Genomic DNA, 25,742 nt, shown 5'->3' on the forward strand with positions numbered 1-25,742 from the left:
TCCAGCTATGTTCCCAAACAGGGCCTGAAACCAGCTACAGGGCCAAAATGCTTATCCCTCGTCCAGACCCATATGTGGCTAGCTATGAAGCCTCTGGACCAACAGAGTCTCACAAAAGATGAGAGGGTCCACCAGCCTGGGGAAGCTACTTTACAATAAAAAGTGTGTCAAATTCAAGTGCTAAGTGTAAAATTTTGTTTGCCAGTTGAAATACCATGATTTGAAATTCCACTGCTAAATTATTCACCAGAAAACATGGGTTAAACTTACAGTAGTGATTCAGCATCATTTCCTTCGCTTGAGATTTTTTAAAAGATCTATGACTTTTGTCCACACAGGCATTCTCGTCTGCCTAGGAAGGCCGCACCTCTCCTACTCACCTGGCAAACTCCTTTCCACCCTCCACACCCAAGCATGACTTCCCTGGTGAAGCCTTCCCCATATATAAGGTGGAATTAGGACCCTTCTCATCTGCGTGCTCAAATAAAAAAAAAAAAAAACCTTAAATCTGTATTTAATTAAAAACATTTAGTTTCAACTGCAACTATTTGTTTTTGACTATGGCTTCTGTATTTACTCGCTTTGTATTCCCACGACTTATTCCTGTGCTGTGCTAGGCACATATCACAATAATATTTGGTAGATGAAGAAATGAAAGTTGAATCATGAATCTGAAAGAGCATTAATTCCAACAGATATAATAGATTGGTCTCAATGGTTCTCAACTTGTTTGCCTTTATACACCTTATATAAAATCCATCATAGTTCTTTGAACATTCAGGTTGTAGCCTTATGACTATATCTGACTATCAATATACAAAGGAAGCTTCTTACATTACATTACATTACATTACAGGTGTAGCCTAGCACAAATGAGATAGCTCTTACAATTTTTCTGTTCACAAATTAGGAATTATTATCATTTGCAGCATTTTCTATAATCTCTAAACAGAGTAATCTGGGAGCCAGTGGGGAAAGTCATGTTTTCAATTGCCTGTTCTCTGGTATGTCTATTCTATTCAAAAGGTTCCTCAAAAAAAAAAAAAAGGAAAAGTTTAAAGAAAATCTGAAAGACAAAAACGCAATCTCCACCTATTTACTTTGAGGTATTGATCCAGCAAGCATTTTAAGAAATGAATTTCTGGTGGGGGGAAAAAAAAAGTAGTTAGGCAATGTTACACCAAAGGTAATGTGCCCTTTTTCTCTTAAAAATAAAAAAAAGTTAATCTGTCACATTTAGCAAGATTACATTATGTGGCCTACCAGAAAACAGTATTCATTCCTATAAATACCCAATCCCTTAAACATTTTCTCCTACAAATGCATTAGTTTCTCATTAGATGAGCATGCCACTAAAAATATATGTGATACGTAATAACAAAACTCAAACTTTATAAATGCTAGAATAAAACACAGATATCTACCAACAAACTCAGGGTTGGTGGTCATTTCAAAAGACAATCTGTGTTAGGAAACTTCTTGAGCGGAACACCATATACTAGCTTCATTTCTTAAACTATGTCAAGAAGACACATTTAAAAATATACTTCAGACCCAAAATAAACCTCTCAGTCAGCCCCACTCCACCCCACACCAGGATAAAGGGCAATGCAAGAGAAAGCCAATCACTAAAGTATCCATTTATTTATTTCCTTATGGCTCTCACCTCCCCAACCCCAACTCCAATATTTCAGTTGTTTCACTACCCCTCCACGTTAACGCTTTCTTCCAGAAAGTGGGCCAGCCCATCTTAGCAGGCCACCAACAAGAAAGGTGGAGGTAACAACTGAACATTATTGGCATGCCCTGATCATTCTCAGATTGTGCCTTCTTCCCCTTATTTGTCATGTCCCCATACTTCCCCATAAAGGCACTTCTTTTCCACTTTCTACACAGATGAGCAATGTTAAATGAGCACATTAGGTATATAGGCCAAGTTACTAACAGAAAAATGAATAAGACAGTTCTCAGATTTCAGTCTTGCAAGATTTAGGCTCTTCTCTTAAAGTAATATTTATTCTACAAAACATTCACTTGGCATACATCTTATGCTACCCTGCCCTTCCTCTCCCAGTAACAGGCATGTCTTTGGAGGGAAAAATCCACTGGAATCCCTTTTGTCCCCAGAATGCCTGCATGTTCTCAGTAGGGACCTTGTGGGTGAATTCTGCTCTTGTTAGAAGACTGGGTTCCAAATGGTCTCCTCAGAAACATTCAGATTATTTTTAAATTCGCACTATAACCCATCGCAGAGCGTGTGGTGTACAAACAGGTTTTATCTCCACAATAATGTTGAAATTCACTAGCAGCTGCCTAAAGTGCTAAGAAAAGTACGGAGGCCACATCTGGACTGAGAGAGAGAATGTATACTGAAACTCAAGGGTTAGTGACGTCTGCCGCATGCACAGATGAGAAACATGGTGGTATGCATGCTCAGTATTCGCCATCTCGACTCTAAATCCTGAGCCAAGGTCTGAATTCCACGAAGTTCAAGTATTTCTTACTGCCTAAGTTCCTTTCCCTAACTGAAGCATCAGACCACGGACAGATAATTCGAGGTTCTTCTAAATATACATTTCCATGTATAATCCTTTTATGTAAAAGTTTGGTGAAGAATATTCTTCCGAGTGAATTAGACTTAAGGTCAATCACAGACCCAATGTTCTCTTCCTCTTTGAACTAGCACACAGTAAGAACCCTTTCCCAAGAGTATCTGTAGCAACTTTTAAACTTTTCCAAAAAAGCAAAAGCATCAAAGCCACTTAAAGATGCCACTGTCTGTGCAGCGACTCTTTTCTTCCAGTAGATGCTGCGATCTTCTGTTTAAAGAGTTCCCTTTTCTCATCCTGTGCTCTCCCATAAATCGGTAACATCCCAGACAACCCCAAATCGGGGTGACATTTGGCAGACTTGGTTTCAGACTCTTCCTCTGAAACCATTTAACAAAACCTGGCACAAAGTCCTTTTATGATGGCGAGAATACAAATTCAACATCCAGCCCCACTCCTAAAGTGACTGAGGGGGTCCAGCAAACTCAAAATAAGAAACCAAACCCCTTCTTCTTTTGGTTTGTTTCTAGGAGTGTTCTTCCTCAGCTAGAAAATTCCTGAATGTTTCTCTAAAGTATCAGGAGATCCATTTCATAATTCTAAAAGCACACTACAAAACAGAAGGTGCGTCCGTAACGGCTGACAACCTCCACTCGTAGCTTTATAATCATATTTATTATATTTCCAAGGCAATCTTCCTCATCAATGTCCACTCCCCTAATCAAATCACATTGTTTAAAAAGGCAAATTCACTTATTACTTGCTGCCCTCTCTCCATTACAGTAGCACACGCCTTTGCTGTCTCTCCGCCCCACCTCTTCTAGAGCATTTATGCCTGACAGTCACCTCCTCCTTCCTGTAACAGACCACTTAGGCCAGAGTCATTTCAAAGTTCCCTTAAAAAAACTTGATGCTTATAATGGAAGAAAAGCCTTCTCAAGACAGAATTCTGTTAGAATGAGAAAATAAGTAAAAACAGGTTGCTTTTCTCAAGATCTCAAGTAATATTCTTTCTTTAGTGAAAGGTCAACTTGCCTTTTAAAGTTAACTTAGAATCTCCCAAAAGTTCCCAACACCCCCAGTACTGAAATCATTTAAACAGACATCTCAGGGAGGGAAAAGACGCAGTGAGCCAAGTGTGGGCATCGAAGGGCAGAAGGGGCAACGACAGGCCTCAGTGGGTCTCAACCATAGCCTGGCTGAGCCCGAGTCAGGAAGATGTGGGGCTCTGAACAGGCTTACATTTCAGTCCATCCCCACGGTCTTCTCTTCCTCGACTGCTGACTCTGGAAGCCCTGGAACCAGAGGTACAGGGCAGCCAGATGGAAGTCAGGGAGCAAAAGGAGCTCACCGGGGACTGAGGCAAGGCTGAAGCTTATTACTGCTTCAGTGCATCAGCAGAGCCTCTAAGAATGGTATTTTTGCTAAAAAAAAAATTATTAAAAAAACACAGTTATGTGACACTGCAGTGTATTTTAAGATAATGTCAGCAGGTATATGATGGCCAAAAGTATGCTCTGTTTAGTACAGAACAGCGAAAAAGGAGGGAAAGAACAATTTAAAAACAGAAATCATGTTAAAAGGCTAAAGGAAAATAGGATTTTTGTGGGTTTTTTTCCAGCTGAAAAAGATCTAGCCAAACCTTTTTCTTGATAGGATAGCATTACCTACTACAGGAGTACACGCGCTCAAGGACAGGGAAAGCAAGACTGAGCCAGTGAGGGCGCTCTGCAAACACAGTTTGAAAACCACTGACCCTAAGTTTTGAAACTCTTTCCAGGACACCAACTTTAACTTATATATATGTACTTAATCAGATAATAGTAAATATATCACATCTCAAACTTTAACCCCTTTCATTTTTGTCACAGAGCTTCACACCTGTTTTTAAGGAGAAACAAAACAAAACAAACTGCTATATATTTTTATTTAGCTTAAATAATTATGTAGGTGCATGGACAGAGACAGACCTCAGTCACACAGCAGTGTGACCGAACACACATCATTGCCATGAATACATCCTTTACCTTGAAATGTGAATGAGCACCAAAGGCAAAATTATTATATTTTCTTTAACAAAAATGGAATCTAAAAATAAGTGCTTCAGCGAATCCTTGAAAAGTAAACTGGCTTGTTGATCAAAGTGGACTTCGTTAAAGCACACCACCACAATGTGTGTTTACATCACCCTTTTATTTCATAGTTAGAAATAATACAGTTCCACAGGGTAAATCATCAATAAATAATGGTGTTTAATCATTAAACGTAAAAATCCCAACTCTTTGGCATCTGACAGGATTCTATTTCTTGTCAAACTAATAACTGTATAGATATAGTTAATCTTAGTGATCATCCGTTGATACAATATGTTACAAAGGTGCAATTTACTTTAAAATGTACAACAGCTGAAAATTTCCAGCCCACCAAGAAATCTGAACAACTCTGTAAGATATGGGCCAACTTCCCCAAGGTTCTTTCACATAATCTGCCTTAGTGGAAGTTTACTAAATGTTGATTAAGAGTTCCTAGGGTTTTCTAATACTTATTCTGCCCTATATAGAGTCTTGTCATTCATTCTGTTTAAAGACAACTGCACCAGGAATGACCCACTCATTTAATTAAAAAGTGTTCTTATTTTATAAGCAAGATTGCTAACATCTTAGAAACTGACAGCCCCTAAAATAAAATTTAAAATAAGCAGGTCTATGCTGCCAGAAATGCCAATTCAGTAATAAATTGCACCTTCAAGAGTCAAAAAAGAAAAAAAGAAATATCAATAGAAACTTTTACAAAAGTAAGTTACATACATGTTTTTTTCAAAATATATTCAAGAATAGTTGAGCTGTATTTGTTACTAAAGCCAGGGCATTATTTCTTTAGCAACAAATTAAACCAGTGCAATTGACATAAATTGTTAAGTAATCCAGGATTAACCCATTAAAACTGTAGAAGCACTTTAGGCTCCTGCACTAATCCTAGAAACTAGAATTTCAATGAGTGCCTGTGCTGCACAGAACTAACACTGGAATGATCTGATGGCATGCTGAATGGTATCACTTCATACTTAGTTTAAGCATTTGATAGTAGAAATCATGAGTTTCTCTATAGAGTTCCATTCACTTACAGAACATTCAGATGCAAACAGTATTTGCCTATAATCCACAATTTAAAGAATCCTTTCCATTTTAAAGTTCCAGATGAATTTTAAATTAGAAAATAAGCACTAAAGAAACTTTTTCAACTTATGGAAACTTCATATTGGACTCTTTCCGGTAAAGCTTCCCCCCACCCATTGTAAAATAAATACTTTGTATCCCAAATTTAATTTTATTAAGACACACTTTAATAATGCTATAAAGAAATATTTTACAGCCATAGAGATCAATAACTTTCCATGCGGAAATAAAAAATTCATTGCTCAATAATATTACTGAGGCAAGTGAAGAAAGATTATTCTCTTGTCAATCTGAAATGTTAATTTTTTCAGTGCAAAACCAGTTATAAAATATTTAAACTCAATATTTAAAAATAAAAAGTGGTCCAATTTAGCAATGTTCAAGTTCTAAATTTCATAAAACAAATCATTACATACATTTTATAGTAAAATACAGAGATTAAAGAAGTACTTGAGTACTTAAGATATAAATTTCTAATGAATCATACCAAGTCAGCAACAACCAAGCAGATAACATTTCCAATTTGAGTATCAGAATTTTAAATATGATATTACTGTACCAAAGCCTTTTTTTTCCCCCTAGCTAAAAAGCTATACAAACTAATGGTCAACCTTCTCTTTTCCTTGCAGTTGCATACTCTAGAATGATCTCCCCTCAAGTACCTGTGATTCCATTCCTGTATTCAAATTTTGATCCAGACAATTTGTATGTTCCAGGAACACTTAGCTGATTTAACCATCTATAATGTAAAGAGTCCTGTACAGAGTACAACAGTGGAATTTTCTAGCCAAGTATAGGCTGACCTAAACTGGTTTACACTCTCTTACAAGTCCCTCATGTATTATTCCTAGCAAACACACGGTCCCCTCTGAGGGTTAGGTGTTGAAGCTGGTACTGTAGCACTTCTGTGTCAGCTGGCTCCTTGATGTTCATTTTATCTAGATTGAGGTAGTCCAGAGATTTGGAGTGAGCCCTCTTACCTTTAAGAAGACAAAGAGGCAGAGGCCCATGGAGGGCTTTATAAGGTTCGTACGGTAAAGATTTAGTGCACTTGTCTCCTGAGCTGGGCATCCGCCTCCGCCTCCTGCCGTTGACAGCTGGAATCTCGTAGGGCTGGTAGTACCTACTTCTGGTTTTGTACAAACGAGAGGAACGAGCAAGTCCCACATCCAGCTGTTTGGAGCGCAGGGAAGGCACGGCTTCTCCCTTGCTCTCCTCAGCTCCTGTGCACTTCTGAGCTAACTTCAGGAGCTCCTCACCAGTCGTGAAGCCAACCAAATAGTTCGAGTCCATGTGGAGGATCTGGTAGCCTGACACAGTCCGGCGCATGGGCGAGCACGGCGTGCTGGAGCAGCGGGGCTTCTCCGCCTCTGCCTTGCCCGGGGAGCTGGCCTCCGCAACTGGCAAGGGCAGGGTGGTCAGGGCACTTCTGGACTCGCCATTAACATCGACTTCCATTTTAGGCACCCGTCTACACACTCCTGAAAGCAGATAGACTCAGATTAGAAGGGTATAATGCCCAGAACCTCGGGCCAAGCCGGATCGTTTTAGAAGGCTCCAGGAGTTTGAAATCACATGGGCCTGAAAAACAGCCAATGTACAACTGGCAGATTTTTATGTATGTCTGTTAAACGTTCCACAGCAGGCATGAAATGACTGCTACTTCTTTGCCTTTAAGAACTCAAAGGCAGGTTAATATCATCTCATGGAGAAGCAAAGAGAAAGCAACAATGCTTCTCTAAATGCAGTGCTCCATTTAACCACACAAGTTTTATTCCCTGGTGTGATTATTCAGCAAATTAAATATGGATCCCAAATGAAGCAAATAAAAATAATCATGCACAATTTCTCAAGAACCCACAAAATATTTCCAACATGAAAGTTAACCTTTAACTTCTCAACTGTGTTTAAGGGCATACAGTAAAAGATAAAAGTTGATCAATTTCTCCAAAGAATCCAGCTTAGACCTAAAAAAGTTTTTCAACGTATGGTGGAGTCTTAAGGGAAGGTTCCCACAAACCTTATCAATGTTCCTTCTTCCATATCTCCAATTATTTAAAGGTAATCATTTTGTAGTTTAAAAGTTAATCCTAAATCCAATAAATCAGGCCATTTTTAATATTAAACATATATAAAAATCAGATGTTAGTTGACTTTTTAATCATAAAATATACCATAGATTTGACAGCTATTTTATTCTGCAACACCTAAGACACTGAACTTTGGAACAGTTTAGTAAACAGCAGAACAGTTCACAATAAATATTAATATTATTCATTATAATGATCATATTACATAATTTGGAAAGTCTCAGCAACAAAAAGTATCACAAACAATGACCAGCTTCCTAGAAACTCATAATTAAATCAAATTTTGAAAAATAAAACACAAAAGGAAATTGACAATGTCACTTCTGATAAACTTTATTTCTTCTTGATCTTCAATCAAAAGTAGATAGAAGTTTTAAAAGTCTCAGATCACTAATTAAATTGATATCAACTAATAATGTCAAAAAATAATGTGATTTTAAGATTAAATATTTATTGAAAAAAGCTATTATATTAAGCAATTCTCACAAGTCCCTCTGTAAAACAAATAACCTTTTCCTAATTGAATCATTTTCTAAAATTTGGTTTAAAATCCAAGCAATTAGAAAGCTAAAAAAACAAAAAACAAAAAAACCCCAACCTTATCCCTTCATTTACATGCTGTGTTTCCTTTTTCCTTCATTGGAAAATAAATAAATCAAGATTATGAAGAATTGCCAGATGCTATCCTAGTCTCATTATGGTCCACACATTTCAAGTACAACTGAAAACTAATATCAAGAATGATTCCTGGGATAAAGCAAACACCACAGGGGATCCATGTAATTTTGCTTACTTACTTTTTACTCTAAATCTTAGATTATTTCCAATTTTAATTTAACCAAATTATCTTAGTCCCTCTTAACACTTCTAGATTTAAAGTAATTGGCTTTATTCTGTTTTATTGATGTAAAAATAAATTTATATTTCATCATATCATTTATTTCTCTATTGAGAGGATGGAAATAGGAGGTGACTGCCACCTGCTTTGACATGTATGCAAAAGTCTAAAGATTTCTCATCTAATAAAATTTAAAGAACCATATGAAGCCTCATCAGATAGTATGCTGAACAAATGTTTACTCTAAGCCGAATGACAAATTAATCCTTCCTTTCTCGCTAATTTTGCAGTCCAGAAAGAGCACAGGAAGACAGATGCAAGGCCTCCAATATACCTAACCGGACAGGAAGCTACAGGCAAGAAGTCATTCTGAAAGAGAAGGAGAGGAGGGTTCAGTGAGACTTAAATAATCAGGGCTGTGGCGGAGATGGAGCCCAGGCACCCCACCCGAGGAGAGGCACGCAGGTGGTGACACTCGAGCCATCGGTCCTCACAGAGCAACACACTGCTCTAGGTTTCTTCCGTGCCTGGCGGTCCATGACAGCCCATGCATCTCCACCAGTCACCTTACCACATCCCTATCTGGCACCTTGTAAACTCTCTAACATCCATGATTTCACACCCCACACATTCTGAACTGGAGGATAATTCAAAAAGAGACTAAGAAGCTGGAAGTCACCCTATTAGCCCCTTAGTGTAAACATTGCTAAGCAAGCTGACAATGTACAAAGTCACAGTCAAGAAGAGTGAGTGCAGGTTTCTCTCAGCAATGCAATCATCACAGATTTGCTCCCTCATTAAGTCAATCCTGCTGCATCATGGTGGAGAAGGCGATAGCACCCCACTCCAGTACTCTTGCCCGGACAGTCCTATGGACGGAGGAGCCTGGTGGGCTGCAGTCCTTGGGGTCTCAAAGAGTTGGACATGACTAAGCGACTTCACTTTCACTTTTCACTTTCACGCCTTGGAGAAGGAAATGGCAACCCACTCCAGTGTTCCTGCCTGGAGAATCCCAGGGACGGGGAGCCCGGTGGGCTGCCGTCTATGGGGTGGCACAGAGTCGGATACGACTGAAGAGACTTAGCAGCAGCAGCTGCATCAAGGAAGACCAAGAGGGATCTCTTAGAATCTCTATAGAGGGTGAGGATAATGGATGGCAAGATACAAAGATTTGAGAGAAAAAGAAAGTATACACGAGCTTGAAAAATCAATACCTAGGAAATTAGAAAAGTGAAGAAAGTGAGTGAGGCAAAGTATAAAGGTCAAAATTTGATGTGACAAAAAATAGACAATACTTTTAGATGAGTAACTATGACTGGTTAAGTTCCCATCAGCCAAAACACCATAAAAAATATCACTTGGCTTGGGCAAAACTATCCAACAGGATCCTCAGACATCTAACCTGATAGAAAATGATTTAACCTAGACTGTCAAATAGAAGATGTGGCTTAAGAACTCTGGAAATTTCAACCAAGCAGCCTACTATACTTTAGCCTACCATATGTAAGAAAACCTACTAGACTTTTTAAACAACACACCCCCTGTAGAAAACACTACTTAACTAAAAAGTTAAAAAAAAAAAAAATGCATTTCTAATATCCCCTTGGGCTTCCCTAGCAGCCCAGTGGAAAAGAACACACCTTCCAATGCAGGCAACCTGGGTTGATCCCTGTACTGGTAAGATCCCCTGGAAAAGGGAATGACCACCCACTCCAGTATTCTTGCCTGGGAAATGCCATGGACAGAGGAGCCTGGCAGATTACAGTCCATAGGGTCACAGAAGAGTTGGACGTGACTTAGCGACTAAACAACAACATCCTCTTAGAAAAATATTTAACCTAGTAACTAAGGATCAAATATGCAGATGACACCACCCTCATGACAGAAAGCAAAGAGGAACTAAAGAGTCTCTTGATGAAGCTGAAAGAGGAGAGTGAAAAAGCTGGCTTAAAACTCAACATTCAAAAAACTATGATCATGGCATCTGGTCCCATTACTTTATGGCAAATAGATGGGGAAACAGTGGAAACAGTGACTGATTTTATTTTGGGGGGCTCCAAAATCACTGCAGATGGTGACTGCAGCCATGAAATTAAAAGATGCTTACTCCTTGGAAAAAAGCTACGACCAACCTAGACAGCGTATTAAAAAGCAGAGACATTACTCTGCCAACAAAGGTCCGTTTAGCCAAAGTTATGGTTTTTCCAGTAATCATGTATGGATGTGAGAGTTGGACTATAAAGAGGGCTGGGCACTTAAGAATTGATGCTTTTGAACTGTGCTGTTGGAGAAGACCTTGAGAGTCCCCTGGACTGCAAGGAGATCCAACCAGTCCATTCTAAAGGAAATCAGTCCTGAATATTCATTGGAAGGACTGATGCCAAAGCTGAACCTCCAATACTTTGCCCATCTGATGCAAAGAGCTTACTCATTGGAAAAGAGCTGGGAAAGATTGATGGCAGGAAGAGAAGGAGATGACAGAGGATGAGATGGTTGGATGGCATCACTTACTCAATGGACATGAGTTTGAACAAGCTCTGGGAGTTGGTGATGGACAGGGAGGCCTGGCATGCTGCAGTCCACGCAGTCGCAAAGAGTCGGACACAACTGAGCGACTGAACAACAAGGATCGATACTCTATGTAAAACTTCTGAATGAGAGTGTTGCCATACTGAAACATGAAAGTGCTCATTTTAAATATTACATGCATAATAGCTGCTACCTGCTGAACCTCTGATGACAATTCTAAGGGCTGGAAAACTGAACTTTTTAGTTGTAAAACATCAGTACTTCTCCAAACAACTGAGTATTCTCAAAACTAACAGCTCTTTGAGGTGGTTTCATGGTCTCTGCAGCATACTGTCTTATATACAAGAACATCTTCAGACTTCGACATTTATGTAGGAGCATGAATGATACAACCAGGACCCTGCAAATTGCTTAGATTAAAAAAAAAAGAAAGAAAAAGATCCTTTTTACTTACATGTTGCCCTTCTAAAGATGATCTACTGTGTGGCACTAAGAAAGCGATGTAGAGGCTAGTCGACTGGCAAGTAAACATTCCATTTTTAGCTGGGGAGAATGCTGACTAAGCAGCATAACCTTTCATCCTTCAATGTGACCAGAAACAAAACTTTTTATGTTATTAAACTGCCAAGAATTTCCTGACGAGATTTAAATACTGGAGCAAGATTCTGAGAGCCCTCACACAATCCGTGGTTAATTATGTTTTCAATGGGCAGAAGTGGTGTAGGTACCGTCCCATCTGAAGAGGGAGAAGTACCCCGATTCTAAAAAACAAGGATGACACAAAGGACAGCGAAGACTGAAAGGTCTCCGAGTCAGCGTATAGGAATTTCCAATAATTTTCACTGCAAAATTTCTTCTTAAAAGGCAGTCATCAGGAAACTCGACTACCCTGAGTACATCAGACATAATCTGTGTTAGCAGGACATTCTTCATAAACTGCAATGAAAGCTCTGTTTATGGGTTTGTTGTTATTAACAATATTCATGACAAAGCATTCTGTTATATTCTAAGATAAACTTTGTATCCAAAAAACATACTGCCAAGATAAACAATCACAAAGCACTCTCTGTAAATACTGCAGGGGTGCGGACCAGGCACCACGCCCACTGCATCAGTAAGAATACATGTGAACCCAGAAACCAGACCCAAGGCTAACTTTGGAACCGCAGAGCACTACAAATCAGAGACCAACAACAGAGACCCTTAACAGCTTCCATTAATGCCTTTCACATGTAGTTTAAAGCAAAAATAAAAACCGCAAACAGAAAACAGAAAGTGCTGTTATGATACCATAAGCAGCAATATTCTGTGGAATAGAGTCGAACAGAAAATGCAATATGCGTAAAAAAGTCAACGTGTAGGTGAACAAGACTTTTAAAACCGAGTTTCATAAACAAGTACCGGGAACAACAACAAATTTTAAAATGACACCTAAGGTCTTCAATAGCAAATTCCCTCACAATCCAATCAGTAACAGAGGCACTGAAGTATATTTATACAGCATACAGAAGACCCGGCAATGTTCACAGGCCCCACTCTGTTTCTTTGAAATATGACTGATTTCATGTTGAGATTTCACATAAAACAACAAAATTCTGTAAAGCAATTATCCTTCAATAAAAATATAAATTAATTTTAAAAAATGAAATATATGAGATTCAAAACTAGACAACGCTAGACAAGGAAACCGGGCTTCCCTGATATTTCAGTTGCTAAACAATCCGCCTGCAATGCAGGCGACTCCGGCTCAATTCCTGGGTCGAGCAGATCCCCTGGAGAAGAGATAGGCTACTCACTCCAGTATTCTTGGGCTTCTCTAGTGGCTCAGCTGGTAAAGAATCCACCTGTAATGAAGGAGACCTGGGTTGGATCCCTGGGTTGGGGAGATTCCCCTAGAGAAAGGAAAGGCTACCAACTCCAGTATTCTGGCCTCGAGAATTCCATGGACTATCCATGGGGTCACAAAGAGTTGGACACAACTGAGAGACTTTCAGTCAGTCAGTCAGTCAGACAAGGAAACACTTTATTTACTAGGAAAATGCGCACAGTGTACATTTTGAAAACACTGGGTACAGCATGCATTTGTGAAGTATGCTGCTGCTGCTAAGTCGCTTCAGTCGTGTCCAACTCTGTGCGACCCCATAGATGGCAGCCCACCAGGCTCCCCTGTCCCTGGGATTTTCCAGGCAAGAACACTGGAGTGGGTTGCCATTTCCGTCTCCAATGCATGAAAGTGAAAAGTGAAAGTGAATTCGCTCAGTCGTGTCTGACTCTTAGCGACCCCATGGACTGCAGCCCACCAGGCTCCTCTGCCCATGGGATTTTCTAGGCAAGAGGACTGGAGTGGGGTGCCATTGCCTTCTCCATTTGTGAAGTATAGCTGAAACTAAAACAAAGGTCCAAACCACGACACACATGTAGGAAAACTTGGTGCATCAAGAGCAGCCCATTCACAGACTGTGACTGCGTGGCAACTACTCAGTTCTGAACGCCCTCCAAGACACCAAACTTCCTATACATTTGGCACCAGGAATAACATTTTGAAAATATAACTGAGATGCCTCAGCTCCTTAGACTAGCTCTGAAAAGAGCTGGTAAGTTTCACAACTACTATACAAATAATTCTTTTTTGAGAAGTACTGCATTCCAGGAGTGTAATAAAATCAGGCTTATCAAAAAAAAAGTCATCCTCAATAATCAAGAAACTGCTCCAATATGCTTGAACTGTTTTTTAGCAACACTATTTAAGACAAAACAGATGTAACATAACTGTTTAAATATACAGAACAAAAATACCATGTGAATAAAGGAAATCAGTCCTGAATATTCATTGGAAGGACTGATGCTAAAGCTGAAGCTCCAATACTTTGGCCGCCTGATGCGATGAACTGACTCATTGGAAAAGACCCTGATGCTGGGAAAGATTGAAGGCGGGAGGAAAAGGGGACGACAGAGGATGAGATGGTTGGATGGCATCACCGACTCGATGCACATGAGTTTGAGTAGGCTCTGGGAGTTGGTGATGAACAGGGAGGCCTTGCATGCTGCAGTCCATGGGGTCACAAAGAGTCAGACACGACTGAGCGACTGAACTGAAAATCCTTTTCAAGAGGTACTTGAAATGAACCACTCAGAATAGAATCATTCCTTGGGAAATAGATTCCTTCCTAAGGATGACTAGTATCAGTCCAGTGGTATCTAGAATCACCTAGTTTTAGTGCCAGAATCATCTAGGAGTTCACCTACGTGGAACTTCTGATTACAGAGAAGAGGACATGTAAGCTGTTAAGCAGGGACCTGCCCAGAGCCAGGAGTGCAGGCCCAGGTGTCCCAGCTCCGAGCCTGTGGCTCCTTCAATGCTATCATACTGTGCTGCTAGCTCATGGTTCCCAAATGTGTCTACACAGTCTACACAGCGACACACCCAAGGAACATCAGTAAACACTGATGTCTGTGCTCCACCCCAGATCTGTGATGTAAATCATCTGGGATATAGCCTGGGCTCTGAAATTTTTAAAAGATCCCTCAAGTGATTCTGATATGCAGACACGTTTGGGAACTTGTCGGATAGAACTTATCTGAGAGAAGAATTTCACTCCTGTTAAGTTCCTGCTTTCTTTTTCCTAATCAGTAATTACAGTCACATTAGTGAATATCATTTTTGGCTGCTTCCAACTGCTAACAACCTATCCCTAAGGCCTTCTAATTTCCTGTTTCTAATCCAATGCGTGCTAAAAAAAACATCTGCTAACCAAACTTGTTAAAACTGGATATAAAATATAAATAAATCTGCACTGAATGAGAACTGGGTTTCTTCATCTGTACATACTTTGCTATAGTTATTTCAGACTCTTAGATGCCTCTGTCAGGTACAGCCGCTTTGGAACATAGTTTGACAATTTCCTATAAAGTTAAATAAATGCTTACAAAACAATCCACCCACCTTACTTGTAGGTATTTACCTAAGAAAAGTGAAAATATATGTTTATACAAAGACCTGAACATGAATGTTTACAAGTTTCATTCATAACCCCACACATACACACACAAAAAACTGGAAGCAACCCAAACATCCATCAACAGGGTAATGAATAAAGAGACTATGGCCCATGCATAAAATGGAATATCACTCAGCAATGGAAAGGGGCAAACCAGGATTACACTAAGTAAAAGAAACAGAAAACCTTATGCACTGTGTGATTCCACTTATATGACATTCTGGAAAAGGTAAAACTATTGGGACAGAAATCAATCGATGGCTGCCAAGAGCTGAGGTTGGGAGGAGAGGGCAGACTGCAAAGGGGCACAAGAGAATCTGGGGGATGAAAATATCATATGCACAGACACTGCACAATGGATACACTTGTCAACATCACCAAACTACACCCCTTAAAGGGATGAGTACGAACATCAGACTTCAATAAACTTGAGTTTAAAAAAAAGCCTGTCACACCAAAGCAGAGACATTACTTTGCCGGCAAAGGTCCCTACAGTCAAAGCTATGGTTTTTCCAGCAGTCATGTATGGATGTGAGAGTTAGACCATAAAGAGGGCTGAGCACCAAAGAATTGATGCTTTTGAACTGTGGTGTTGTAGAAGACTCTCGAGAGTCTCTTGGACTGCAAAGGAAATCAAACAATCAATCCTAAAGGAAATCAACCTTGAATAGTCACTGGAAGGATTGATGCTGAAGCTGAAGCTCCAATACTTTGGTGACCTGATGCAAAGAGCCGACTCACTGGAAAAGACCCTGATGCTGGAAAAGATTAAAGGAGGAGGAGAAGGGGTCGACAGAAGATGAGATGATTGGATGGTATCACCAACTCGACGGACATGAGTTTAAACAAGCTTTAGGAGATGGTGAAGGACAGGGAAGCCTGGTGTGTTGCAGTTCATGGGGTCGCAAAAAGTTAGACATGACTGGGACCACCACCACCACCAAGGTTTTGATGGACCTCCAAATTTTTAAATTCTTTAAAACAGTTCTGGGGACTTCTCTGGAAGTCCAGTGGTTAAGACTCCTTGCTTCCAATGCAAAGGGTCAGGGTTTAATCCCTGGTCAGGGAACTATAATCCCACATGCTGTACAGCACGGCCAAAAAAGAAAATTCTTTCTGATACTGTGTAATCCCAGAATCTGAAGGAATCTTTTTTAGTGAAGAGAAGTGAAGTGTTAGTCGCTCAGTTATGCCTGACTCTTTGTAACCCCATGAACCGACCAGGCTCCTCTGTCCATGGGATTCTCCAGGCAAGGATACTGGAGTGGGTTGCCATTTCCTTCTCCAGGGGATCTTCCTGACCCAGGGATCAAACCCGGGTCTTCTGCACTCAGTTGTTCAATCTATGTTTGAACATCTTCAATGACAGGTAACTCACTATCTCTCTGGTTGGTTCATTTCCCCTCTGGCAGCTCTGTTAGTATGTCTTTTTATTTACATATATGCCGGGGGTTGGGGGGTGGGGGTGTGGCTCAGTCATGGACTCTAGCCCACCAGGTTCCTCTGTCCATGGGATTCTCTGGGCAAGCATACTGGAGTGGGTTGTCAGTTCCTTCTCCAAGGGATCTTTCTGACCCAGGAACTGAACTTGGATTTCCCACATTGTAGGCAGATTATTTACCATCTGGGCCACCAGGGAAGCCCCATTTATCTATATAAGTACATCTATAACTATGCATACATACATATGTACACATATATGTAAACTGTATGGAGAGAGGTGGACATACCACACACACACACACACACATTTCTGTAGCTTCTATTCATTGCTCCTTGTTTGTGCTTTCCTTCAGGGGAATGAGTTAATGACCCAGTCACATCATTTCTTATTCAATAATCTCTAAAAGTACTTTCTACTTATAGTTCTCAAAATTTTTCTCTTTTCCTCAAAATCTCCTGAAAATTTTAGTTATACTTCCATTTTTCAATGTCTTAAAATACATTTCATAAATTTGACAGGTTGTATCTATTAAATGAAACAGGGTGTTTGTTTTTCACTATCCTTCTTTTGAATCATTCTGCTATTAACTGCTAATCTGGAAATCACTTATTTTGAAACTGCTTTTTCAAAAGCTTATAAACACTCTACGTGTTTCAAAGCAAAGACCTACAAAGATACTGACCACGTAGAACAACATACCAAAGTATGAACTCACACTAATATAATTTTTAAAATGCTAAAATCATTAAAATTTGTTCCCTTCAAGGACTTGGAGCCACAAGGACAACAATGTCAGTCCAGATATACAGACACACTGGAAAAAGACAGCTGAAGAAATAGACATTTCTCCAAAGAAGACATACAGATGGCTAACAAACACATGAAAAGATGCTCAACATCACTCATTATCAGAGAAATGCAAATCAAAACCACTATGAGATACCATTTCACACCAGTCAGAATGGCTGCGATCCAAAAGTCTACAAATAATAAATGCTGGAGAGGGTGTGGAGAAAAGGGAACCCTCTTACACTGTTGGTGGGAATGCAAACTAGTACAGCCACTATGGAGAACAGTGTGGAGATTCCTTAAAAAACTGGAAATAGAACTGCCTTATGATCCAGCAATCCCACTGCTGGGCATACACACTGAGGAAACCAGAAGGGAAAGAGACACGTGTACCCCAATGTTCATCGCAGCACTGTTTATAATAGCCAGGACATGGAAGCAACCTAGATGTCCATCAGCAGATGAATGGATAAGAAAGCTGTGGTACATATACACAATGGAGTATTACTCAGCCATTAAAAAGAATACATTTGAATCAGTTCTAATGAGGTGGATGAAACTGGAGCCTATTATACAGAGTGAAGTAAGCCAGAAGGAAAAACACCAATACAGTATACTAACGCATATATATGGAATTTAGAAAGATGGTAACGATAACCCTGTATACGAGACAGCAAAAGAGACACTGATGTATAGAACAGGCTTATGGACTCTGTGGGAGAGGGAGAGGGTGGGAAGATTTGGGAGAATGGCATTGAAACATGTGAAATGTCATGTATGAAACGAGATGCCAGTCCAGGTTCAATGCACGATGTTGGATGCTTGGGGCTGGTGCACTGGGACGACCCAGAGGGATGGTATGGGGAGGGAGGAGGGAGAAGGGTTCAGGATGGGGAACACATGAGAAATAAAGGAATATTAAAAAAAAAAAAAGAAAGAAAGACAACAGCACTGCCTGTCTTTAACAGTTTAAATTCCGGGTGCGATAAAAGGAACGTCAAACACGCGGTGAACTTGGGAACAAGCACCTGAAAATGGCATTCCTTTCGGTCACTGTTGGCCATTCTTTACACACAGTGACACTGAACCAAACTTTCTGCAAGCTATCTCACCAATCTTTGGAGATTAACATTTTTTAAAGCTTTCCTGAAATCAGAGCAACTACCTCTTAACTACTATATTTCAAAATGTTACTCTACAAAACCTCCTTTATAAGAATAAAAAAAGGAAAATCTACTTGATCAAAATGTCAGACATCTCAAATATAATAACATTAGCATTTCGTAATAATAATTTCAGTTCTCACCATTGAAAATTTCAAACCTATATAGTATACACATTTATAACAATATACTGACATTTCATATTCATCTGGTTTATACAGTCTTTAAAACACAGTATAATATTATGTTCATACAACTGGTTAACAAACAGAAAAAGCAAAATATAACTCACCAGCCTAAATCCCAGAAGATGTCACTGTACAATTTCCAGTGAGTCCCAAGGGAACACAGGCATAATAATTTTTCTGCTCTACTCCAGATACTAAACATGAAATATAAAAATAAACCTTTAATTTAACAAGTAACACAGCTTATATAGCAATTATAACAATTCTAACTGCAAAACAGGATGAAACAAGCAGGAGGTACCAATACCAGGTACAAGGTACATAGAACAGAATATTAACTTCAAGTTTGTTCAGCTAAACCTCAAACAGTGTATCACGCTTGTTCCCCTGTGTTCTGTTGCTTAAATTCTATCTGGAGACTAATAGTTGCTAAGTAGGTTAAATAAAGGGCCAAGAAAAATTAGGGGTTTAAAAGTGAGTTCCAAATCCTATTCATGTGCTCAACAGATGCACAGTATACCATGGGAAAAAATAATGCTGAGACTGGGTCAAAAGAAAAGCTCCTAGGCCTTGCCTTACTATGAACTCTGCCCCTTGACTTTGCATAAATAGCAATTTTTAAAATGAGGACAAGCCCATCCTTCCTCCCTCATAAAGTTATTATGTGGATGAAATGAGAGGTAGGTGAACATGTTTTGCATGGAGCAGAGCCCTTAGGAATGTGTGATATTATTATGCAATTAATTTTTGGTGTCTACTCCTTTTCCCATAAAACAGCAACAATCCTCCCTAAGACTGCTCGAGGAACATGATTGGAAGACTCATGGAAAACACTTAAAAGAAAGCAACCTGAAAAACGCTTCTTGAGAGTTATTACCGTGCTGACAAGTTTCTAACATGGTTTCTGTGCTTTTCACCTCTTATCTGGGGAGGAAATGTGTACGAAAATCTGTCTTTATCTCCTACCTCCCCAGTTAACTGGGTTAATTTCTTGAGATCAAGAAAACTCAAAAGTTTCTTCCACCTGTAAAATGTCTTTGGTTGTTGGGCTTTCTGCGGTGTTGAACTTGTTAGGAGCCCTGGTGGCTCAAATCGGCTGAAGAGATTCATTTTACCTACTTAGGTGCACAAAGCCTGAAGAAGTGGCAACAGTGCAACTTGTTGCCCAAAAACATTTGTTACTTTATTATTTTCCTTATCATCAGGGAAGAGATTGACCCAAAGGAAATGGATTATTACTGAATCAGCAAAAGTATTTACCAGAACTATCATTCTCAGAAAACAATATGGTTACCAACCTTTGGAACTTCTTTAATTTACAGACACTTTCTCTTTCATTTATTTTTTGCCATAAACTATTTTCAAACTGGATAACCAAGAAACCTAGATAATTAAGTCTGCTTCACAAATGAAGTCTCTGGTTTTAACATAAAATGAATTACAATGTAACAAAAATTGTTACCTAGTGATAATTTTTTTATTTAATACAATTACCCCAAAGAATCTCCCCCATCCTAATGTTACAAGGTTCAAATTGATTTCTTATTTAAGTAAATGGATTTTTAATGGAGAAGAGAAATTTTTAGAACTTAAAAAAAATTTTTTTTAGCACTTTCTACAAGTCAAAACCATATGCCATTTATATCACTTTAACAACTATATACTCCTATCAGGAAAATATTACCCGTTTTTAAAATATTTAATCAAGTAATAGTATTTAGGAGTCAGAGCAAAAATTCAAACCCCAATTTGTGTGGCTCCAAAGCCCACTGACATAGCTTTATATACATAATGGCTCTGTTTAGCGATAAGACCAGGTGTGTAGCTTTTTACACAATACTCGTGTTCCTGAAAAATGTGCATTAATTTCTGTAAGTGGAATCCTATTTTAAATATGTGGAGGGTTATTTTATTTAAAACCTGTATTGCCACATTTGTGACATGGTTAGAGGGAGGTAACTAATTACTAACTCTAGGGTTATTTTCAACATGAAAAATGTTAGAATTCTAAAGCATATAGAGGACAGTCTTATACAAAACCATTCTAAATCATGAACCCTTCCTCCTCGGAGCTTATATTTTTTTTAAATCAAAAATTCCGAGGCAGGAAAAAATGTATCAGTCAATATTTGCTGGTTATGTGGCTGGATGCCACATACAGAAACATATCTCCCCTTAATTTTTCAGGACTATATCTATCACAAAGTGAGACAGATTTCAGTTAGACTTTTAGAAATCTTCACTGAAAGCCCATAAATAGGTACATTAGAAAAATCAAAAACTGTTTAAATTTTAAGTAAAAATAGTTTTAGACAACAGTCTAAAATTTCAAACTTTCATATAATGTGCACCATATTTCTGGTGATAGGTTCTTCTTTTCAAGCTTTCAAATGCTTCAGAAAAATATATTTTCCAATATTTTTTCAATACCAAAAGGAAAACCAACCTAAAACTTAATTCTGGATTTGAAAGCAGAGGAGCTTTAAAGTAATTATCCAACTCTTGCACTAGAGCTGATGTGGAAGTCTAGGAAATGGTTGGTAATTTCATAGTAAACAAAGTGTAGTAACTGATTATCCCTATTAAGCCAGTGCCAAGCTAAAAATAGAATACAAACAGAGTCCAAGGAGCAACACAGGGCAAAACCAAGGTGCAGGAACTCTGTTCCATTTTTTACTCATTTCAGACTCTGCTTACTGTTTGGGGTGTAACTGCATGCTTTCCGCACAGGTGCTAAGAGGACGATGAAGATGATGAAAAAGAGGAAAAGAATCTAAAATAGAACAAGGTCAGAAACTAGTATAAGAAGATAGCTTCTTTAAGAGATTGCCTATAAGCAACTACACTCCAATAAAAAAATTTTTTTTAATTAGAAAAGAGATTACCTATAAAGGAACCTAGTAAAAATTTAACAAGGATTTTACTATCATCTCCCATTAGAAACAACTAAAAAACTATAATCCAAAAGTCCCCAAAATACAGACCTCCAAAATAACACTTTAGAATACCTTAAAATCTATAAATCTCAACACTTGCAATTGATTTTGGCCAATGGTTTGAACATGAAGCTTTGGCAAGGTATCAATGGATCCTCTCTCAAAAACAGACAGAGGGAAATGAACTCATGGGAAATTCTTACAAGATGGAATAAATACTGCATAAAAAAATGAACGGAAGTAAACAGAGCAAAGGTTAGAGTATATAAACCTTCAAGCTATAAGCAGTTGCTACAAACAGAAAGTCCTGTGACATTATCCTGTAAGCAATGAAAATAGGATAAAGTAAGCCTGGCCAAGAGCTACCCATAGGCCTCTAGGTCAAGGGTGACTAAGCAAAAGACACCCATAATATGACTGCAAATGAAGCGTCTACAAACAGAAAAGTTTGCAAATATTAACTAGCAAGTGTGTCACGTTTTCTCAGGCAAGGTGACAGATACCATCACAAGAAAAAAAGAAGCATGTTCTTCAGAAGTAGGGTTGACCATATGTCTCAGTTCAGAGCCAGTACCCTGGGATAACTATTCCCAGCACTGTCCTTTATCTGTCAAATGTGTCCCAGTTTGGTAACTATATTGTTATCCTACTCAAAAGTAATATATAACAATGGAACGACAATGAATTACAAAAGAAAGACCCTTCTGCTCACACAGTGGCTTTCCTTATAGTTCCAAAGAGTATTTCTTTGGGTGTATCCACTCAGCCATTCAACTATTCATTTACTCATTCAACAATATTTCTTGGGTCTTACTGTGTCCCAGCATTGTACAGGTACTGGTGCAAGAATAAAAAGTGAAGCCTGAGACAAGAGGGGAGGACACACAAACATGGAAATATATAAATCTAATACATGTAACAATAAACTTGAATGGCATTGTAAATCTAAAGAAGGGAGTGATTTTCCCAAAAATATAAAAGCTCCAAATGGAAATTTTCAAGGCCACACAAAATTCCTACACACAGAAAAGCCACAAATCTCCGACTTCACCATAAATCTATTAACAAAATAGCAATATGAAAAATTTTAACAAAATGTAACTTCCAAAAGTCATAAGGTTGTAAATATCAAGGCCAACATATAGACCTCAAGAATTTTGGTAAATAAATCTCACAAATCATTAAAGATTACATTATGAAAAGCAAGATAAATTTTAGGCAAAGAAAACTGGCAGAGCAGAAGTCACTGGTTCTAATTCTGGCTCCCAAAACAGGAAGAAAAAAAAAGAAAATGGAAGCAGGCAGTTCCCTCAGAGTGGCTATGTGAAGAGAGATCAATAATGAACAAGGACTTGGCCAAAAAAAAGAGCAACTTTTAAAAATTCTATTCAAACTAATGAAAATATTTTGCTACCAATGGTCTCAAAAATTAATAATAAAAAAGATGACTAAAACATCTCTCAAGTAACAAAACACTGAGCAGAAATAAAATGGTTTAACTGCCTAAGCACAATACTCACAATGAAAGTAAAATGCTTAGCTATACCTATATGCTCATCTTAAAAGGTTACTTTAAAATAATCTTTCTTTTCTATTTGCAACTTATAAAAACTAAATCATCAATCATTTTTAAGAAGAGTTGTTATAGTAGGGTGTGACTTTTCTGAAACCAACCTTGACCTTACAAACAAATCATTAACCACACAAAACTAGACAACCCATAATTGGTTCAGAAAGAAAAATATGTGTTTCTCTTTCTAATATCAGTTCTTTTAATAGCAAATTCCTTCAAAGGCAGCATTCATTTTCATTTTATTTCTACTAGTAGAAATTAAAACTAGATTACCAGTGTCTTATCATTATGTGAAATCATCTTTCTACTTTTAGAATTGTTTCACTACAAATATGACTGACAGTAACCGAACCATAGGTCTACATGCAGTCTTTACAAGAAATTTCCCCTTCAGGAAACACAACTGAATTGGGACAGGTGTACACTGTGGAACTGCCTGACGTTCCAAATAAAAGCTTAAAACCAAGAACTTATTTTGATAGGAATGTGAGGAAATCAGAGCTTTCTCTGGAGGAAAAGCCGATTTCCCCCCAGAGAATATAAATCAGGAAGGAAAAAAAAAAAAAAAAAATCCCGTATGTAACGTTGTGTTACTCCCACGACACTAAATACTTTTAAGGGTTAATGTGCCCACTAGCTCTTCAAAGTATACAAAATGATACACAGAAAGTAAACAAAATCACTGACCATTATATAAGGTCAATAAACACCTTCTAGCTTACATCTTGGAACAGTTACTACTTAACAGTCTCATTTACACTTAAATAACCTAAAACGCAGGCAGAAGCATATTCTAAACAGCAGTTCTCATCAAAGCAAGAGGTCTTTGGGCTTGTTAATCCTTGTATTATGCCCTGGTCATTTTATTGAGTTTATAATGCATACACAGTTACATAATGAAAACACTGAGAAATCTGTCAAATATTCATTAAGTGTAATTGCGTAAGCATAAATTACGATCTTGAATTAAGAAAGTACCAAAAAGCTTCACCATAATAACCAATACTGTATTTTGAAACGACTGGGAAAATAAACTTGGGGAAGAGGTCATTTCTATTTCCCTAGCGTCCAATCTGCTCCACAGGGTTAAAAAAATAAATAAGGCAACTTACAACTCTAAACTGCAGTGTGGCTATCTGAGAAAAACAATACAAAATGAAGGGTCTAGAAACGTCAGACACGTTGTGCAAGAAACTGCTCTTTCGGCTACGAGTAGCAAGCACACGATAAAATGCCTGCATTCTTCCTCTTTCCTCGAATGATGAGAAAGTTCCCAGCCCCAGTTCTACCTGAGCGCCCCAGTCGGACCACAGACACAACTCGAGCATCTCGGCTCGACAGAAACCAATCGGTAAACTACCCGGGTGCCAACCGGCGCGGCTGGAGCAGCACCGAGACCCTGAGGATGCGGAACACCTGCAAGGGGCCGGGCCGGCGGCCCTCGTCCCCGCCGCGCTCCCCATCTCCTCTCTGGCAGAGACGCGCAGATTCCACCACTAGAGAGTTTGGCAGCTTCACAATGGGGCCCGCCTCCTCGAGGTCTGACCGCCGCCCGCCCGGGAAGCCCTTCCCTCCGCTTCCCGCCGGGCCCAAAGGCGACAGGTGGGGCGAGGGCAGCGATGCCCAGCGCCGTCTGCCGCGTGCACCCCCCGCCGTCCCGGCTCCCGGGCGGCCTCGCCACCTCGCGCCCCCTCAGACCGCCGAACGGGCGAGGCGGGCAGGCGAGATAAGGCCGCCCCGGCTCGCCCCGAGGCGCTATCTGGCCCGGGCAGTCGCACCCGGCGCGCGGCCCGGGCGAGCGGCCAGAGGTGCGGCAGGCCCGGGAAGGGCGCCGCTTCTCCCCGGGCCCGCACGGCGGCGGCGCCCACCGCCCCTCGCACCTCCCCGCGGGCGCACGCCGCGCGCACCCGGACGCACGCCGCCGCCGCGCCCTCCTCACACGCGCGGCGCCCTCGCCGCGGCGCCGACCCCACCCCGGGGCCCAGGAACGGCGAGCTCCCGGCACCCCGCCGGGGCCCCGCGCCCCGCACAGCAGCCCCCAGGCCCCTGCCCCGGGGCGCCGGGGAGCGGGGAGGGGACCCGACCGCCGAGGACAGGGCGGCGCCCACCGCGGAGGCCGCCCGACCCCGCGCTCCTCGGCGCCCGGCCCCGGGCACGAGGCGGAAGGAAGGGGGCGGCGCCGCCGCCGGGCGCTGAGGAGCCAGGGCTGAGGCAGCCTCCCCCGCCGTCACCCACCCGTCCCCACCGCTCCCTTTGCCGCAGCACAAAAGGCTGCAGGAGGAGGCGCCGGCCCCGCGCAACCTACCAGCGGCCCCAGCTCCGCGGTCTCCGTCGTGCCCCGGGCCGCGGAGACCGAGAGGCGGGCGGCACAGGCGCGGGCTGCGGCGCTGAGGCGGCCGGTTCGAGCCTGCCGGTGCCCTCTCCGCGCTCCCGGCGCGCTCGGCGCCAGCTGCCGCCCGGCGCAGTCCC

General features: G+C 40.3%; 1 protein-coding gene across 4 annotated transcripts; it reads right to left on the reverse strand.

Moving 5' to 3' along the window:
• Positions 1-4,459: 4,459 nt before the first annotated feature.
• Positions 4,460-25,742, reverse strand: C7H5orf30 (chromosome 7 C5orf30 homolog). Of its 4 annotated transcripts, XM_027545489.1 has the most exons (4): positions 24,386-24,593; positions 21,462-21,537; positions 18,869-18,958; positions 4,460-7,206 (listed from the first exon to the last, which is right to left on the reverse strand). In XM_027545489.1, exon 4 carries the CDS (start codon positions 7,181-7,183, stop codon positions 6,560-6,562), a length of 624 nt encoding a protein of 207 aa, XP_027401290.1. In that variant the 5' UTR covers positions 7,184-7,206; positions 18,869-18,958; positions 21,462-21,537; positions 24,386-24,593; the 3' UTR covers positions 4,460-6,559. The 4 variants fall into 4 exon arrangements, with proteins under 4 accessions (XP_027401290.1, XP_027401288.1, XP_027401289.1 ...); XM_027545487.1 differs by lacking the exons at positions 21,462-21,537; positions 24,386-24,593 and adding an exon at positions 25,579-25,742; XM_027545488.1 differs by lacking the exon at positions 21,462-21,537.

This window comes from Bos indicus x Bos taurus, chromosome 7 (genome assembly GCF_003369695.1).
Source record: "Bos indicus x Bos taurus breed Angus x Brahman F1 hybrid chromosome 7, Bos_hybrid_MaternalHap_v2.0, whole genome shotgun sequence".
Classification (NCBI taxonomy): Eukaryota; Metazoa; Chordata; class Mammalia; order Artiodactyla; family Bovidae; genus Bos; species Bos indicus x Bos taurus.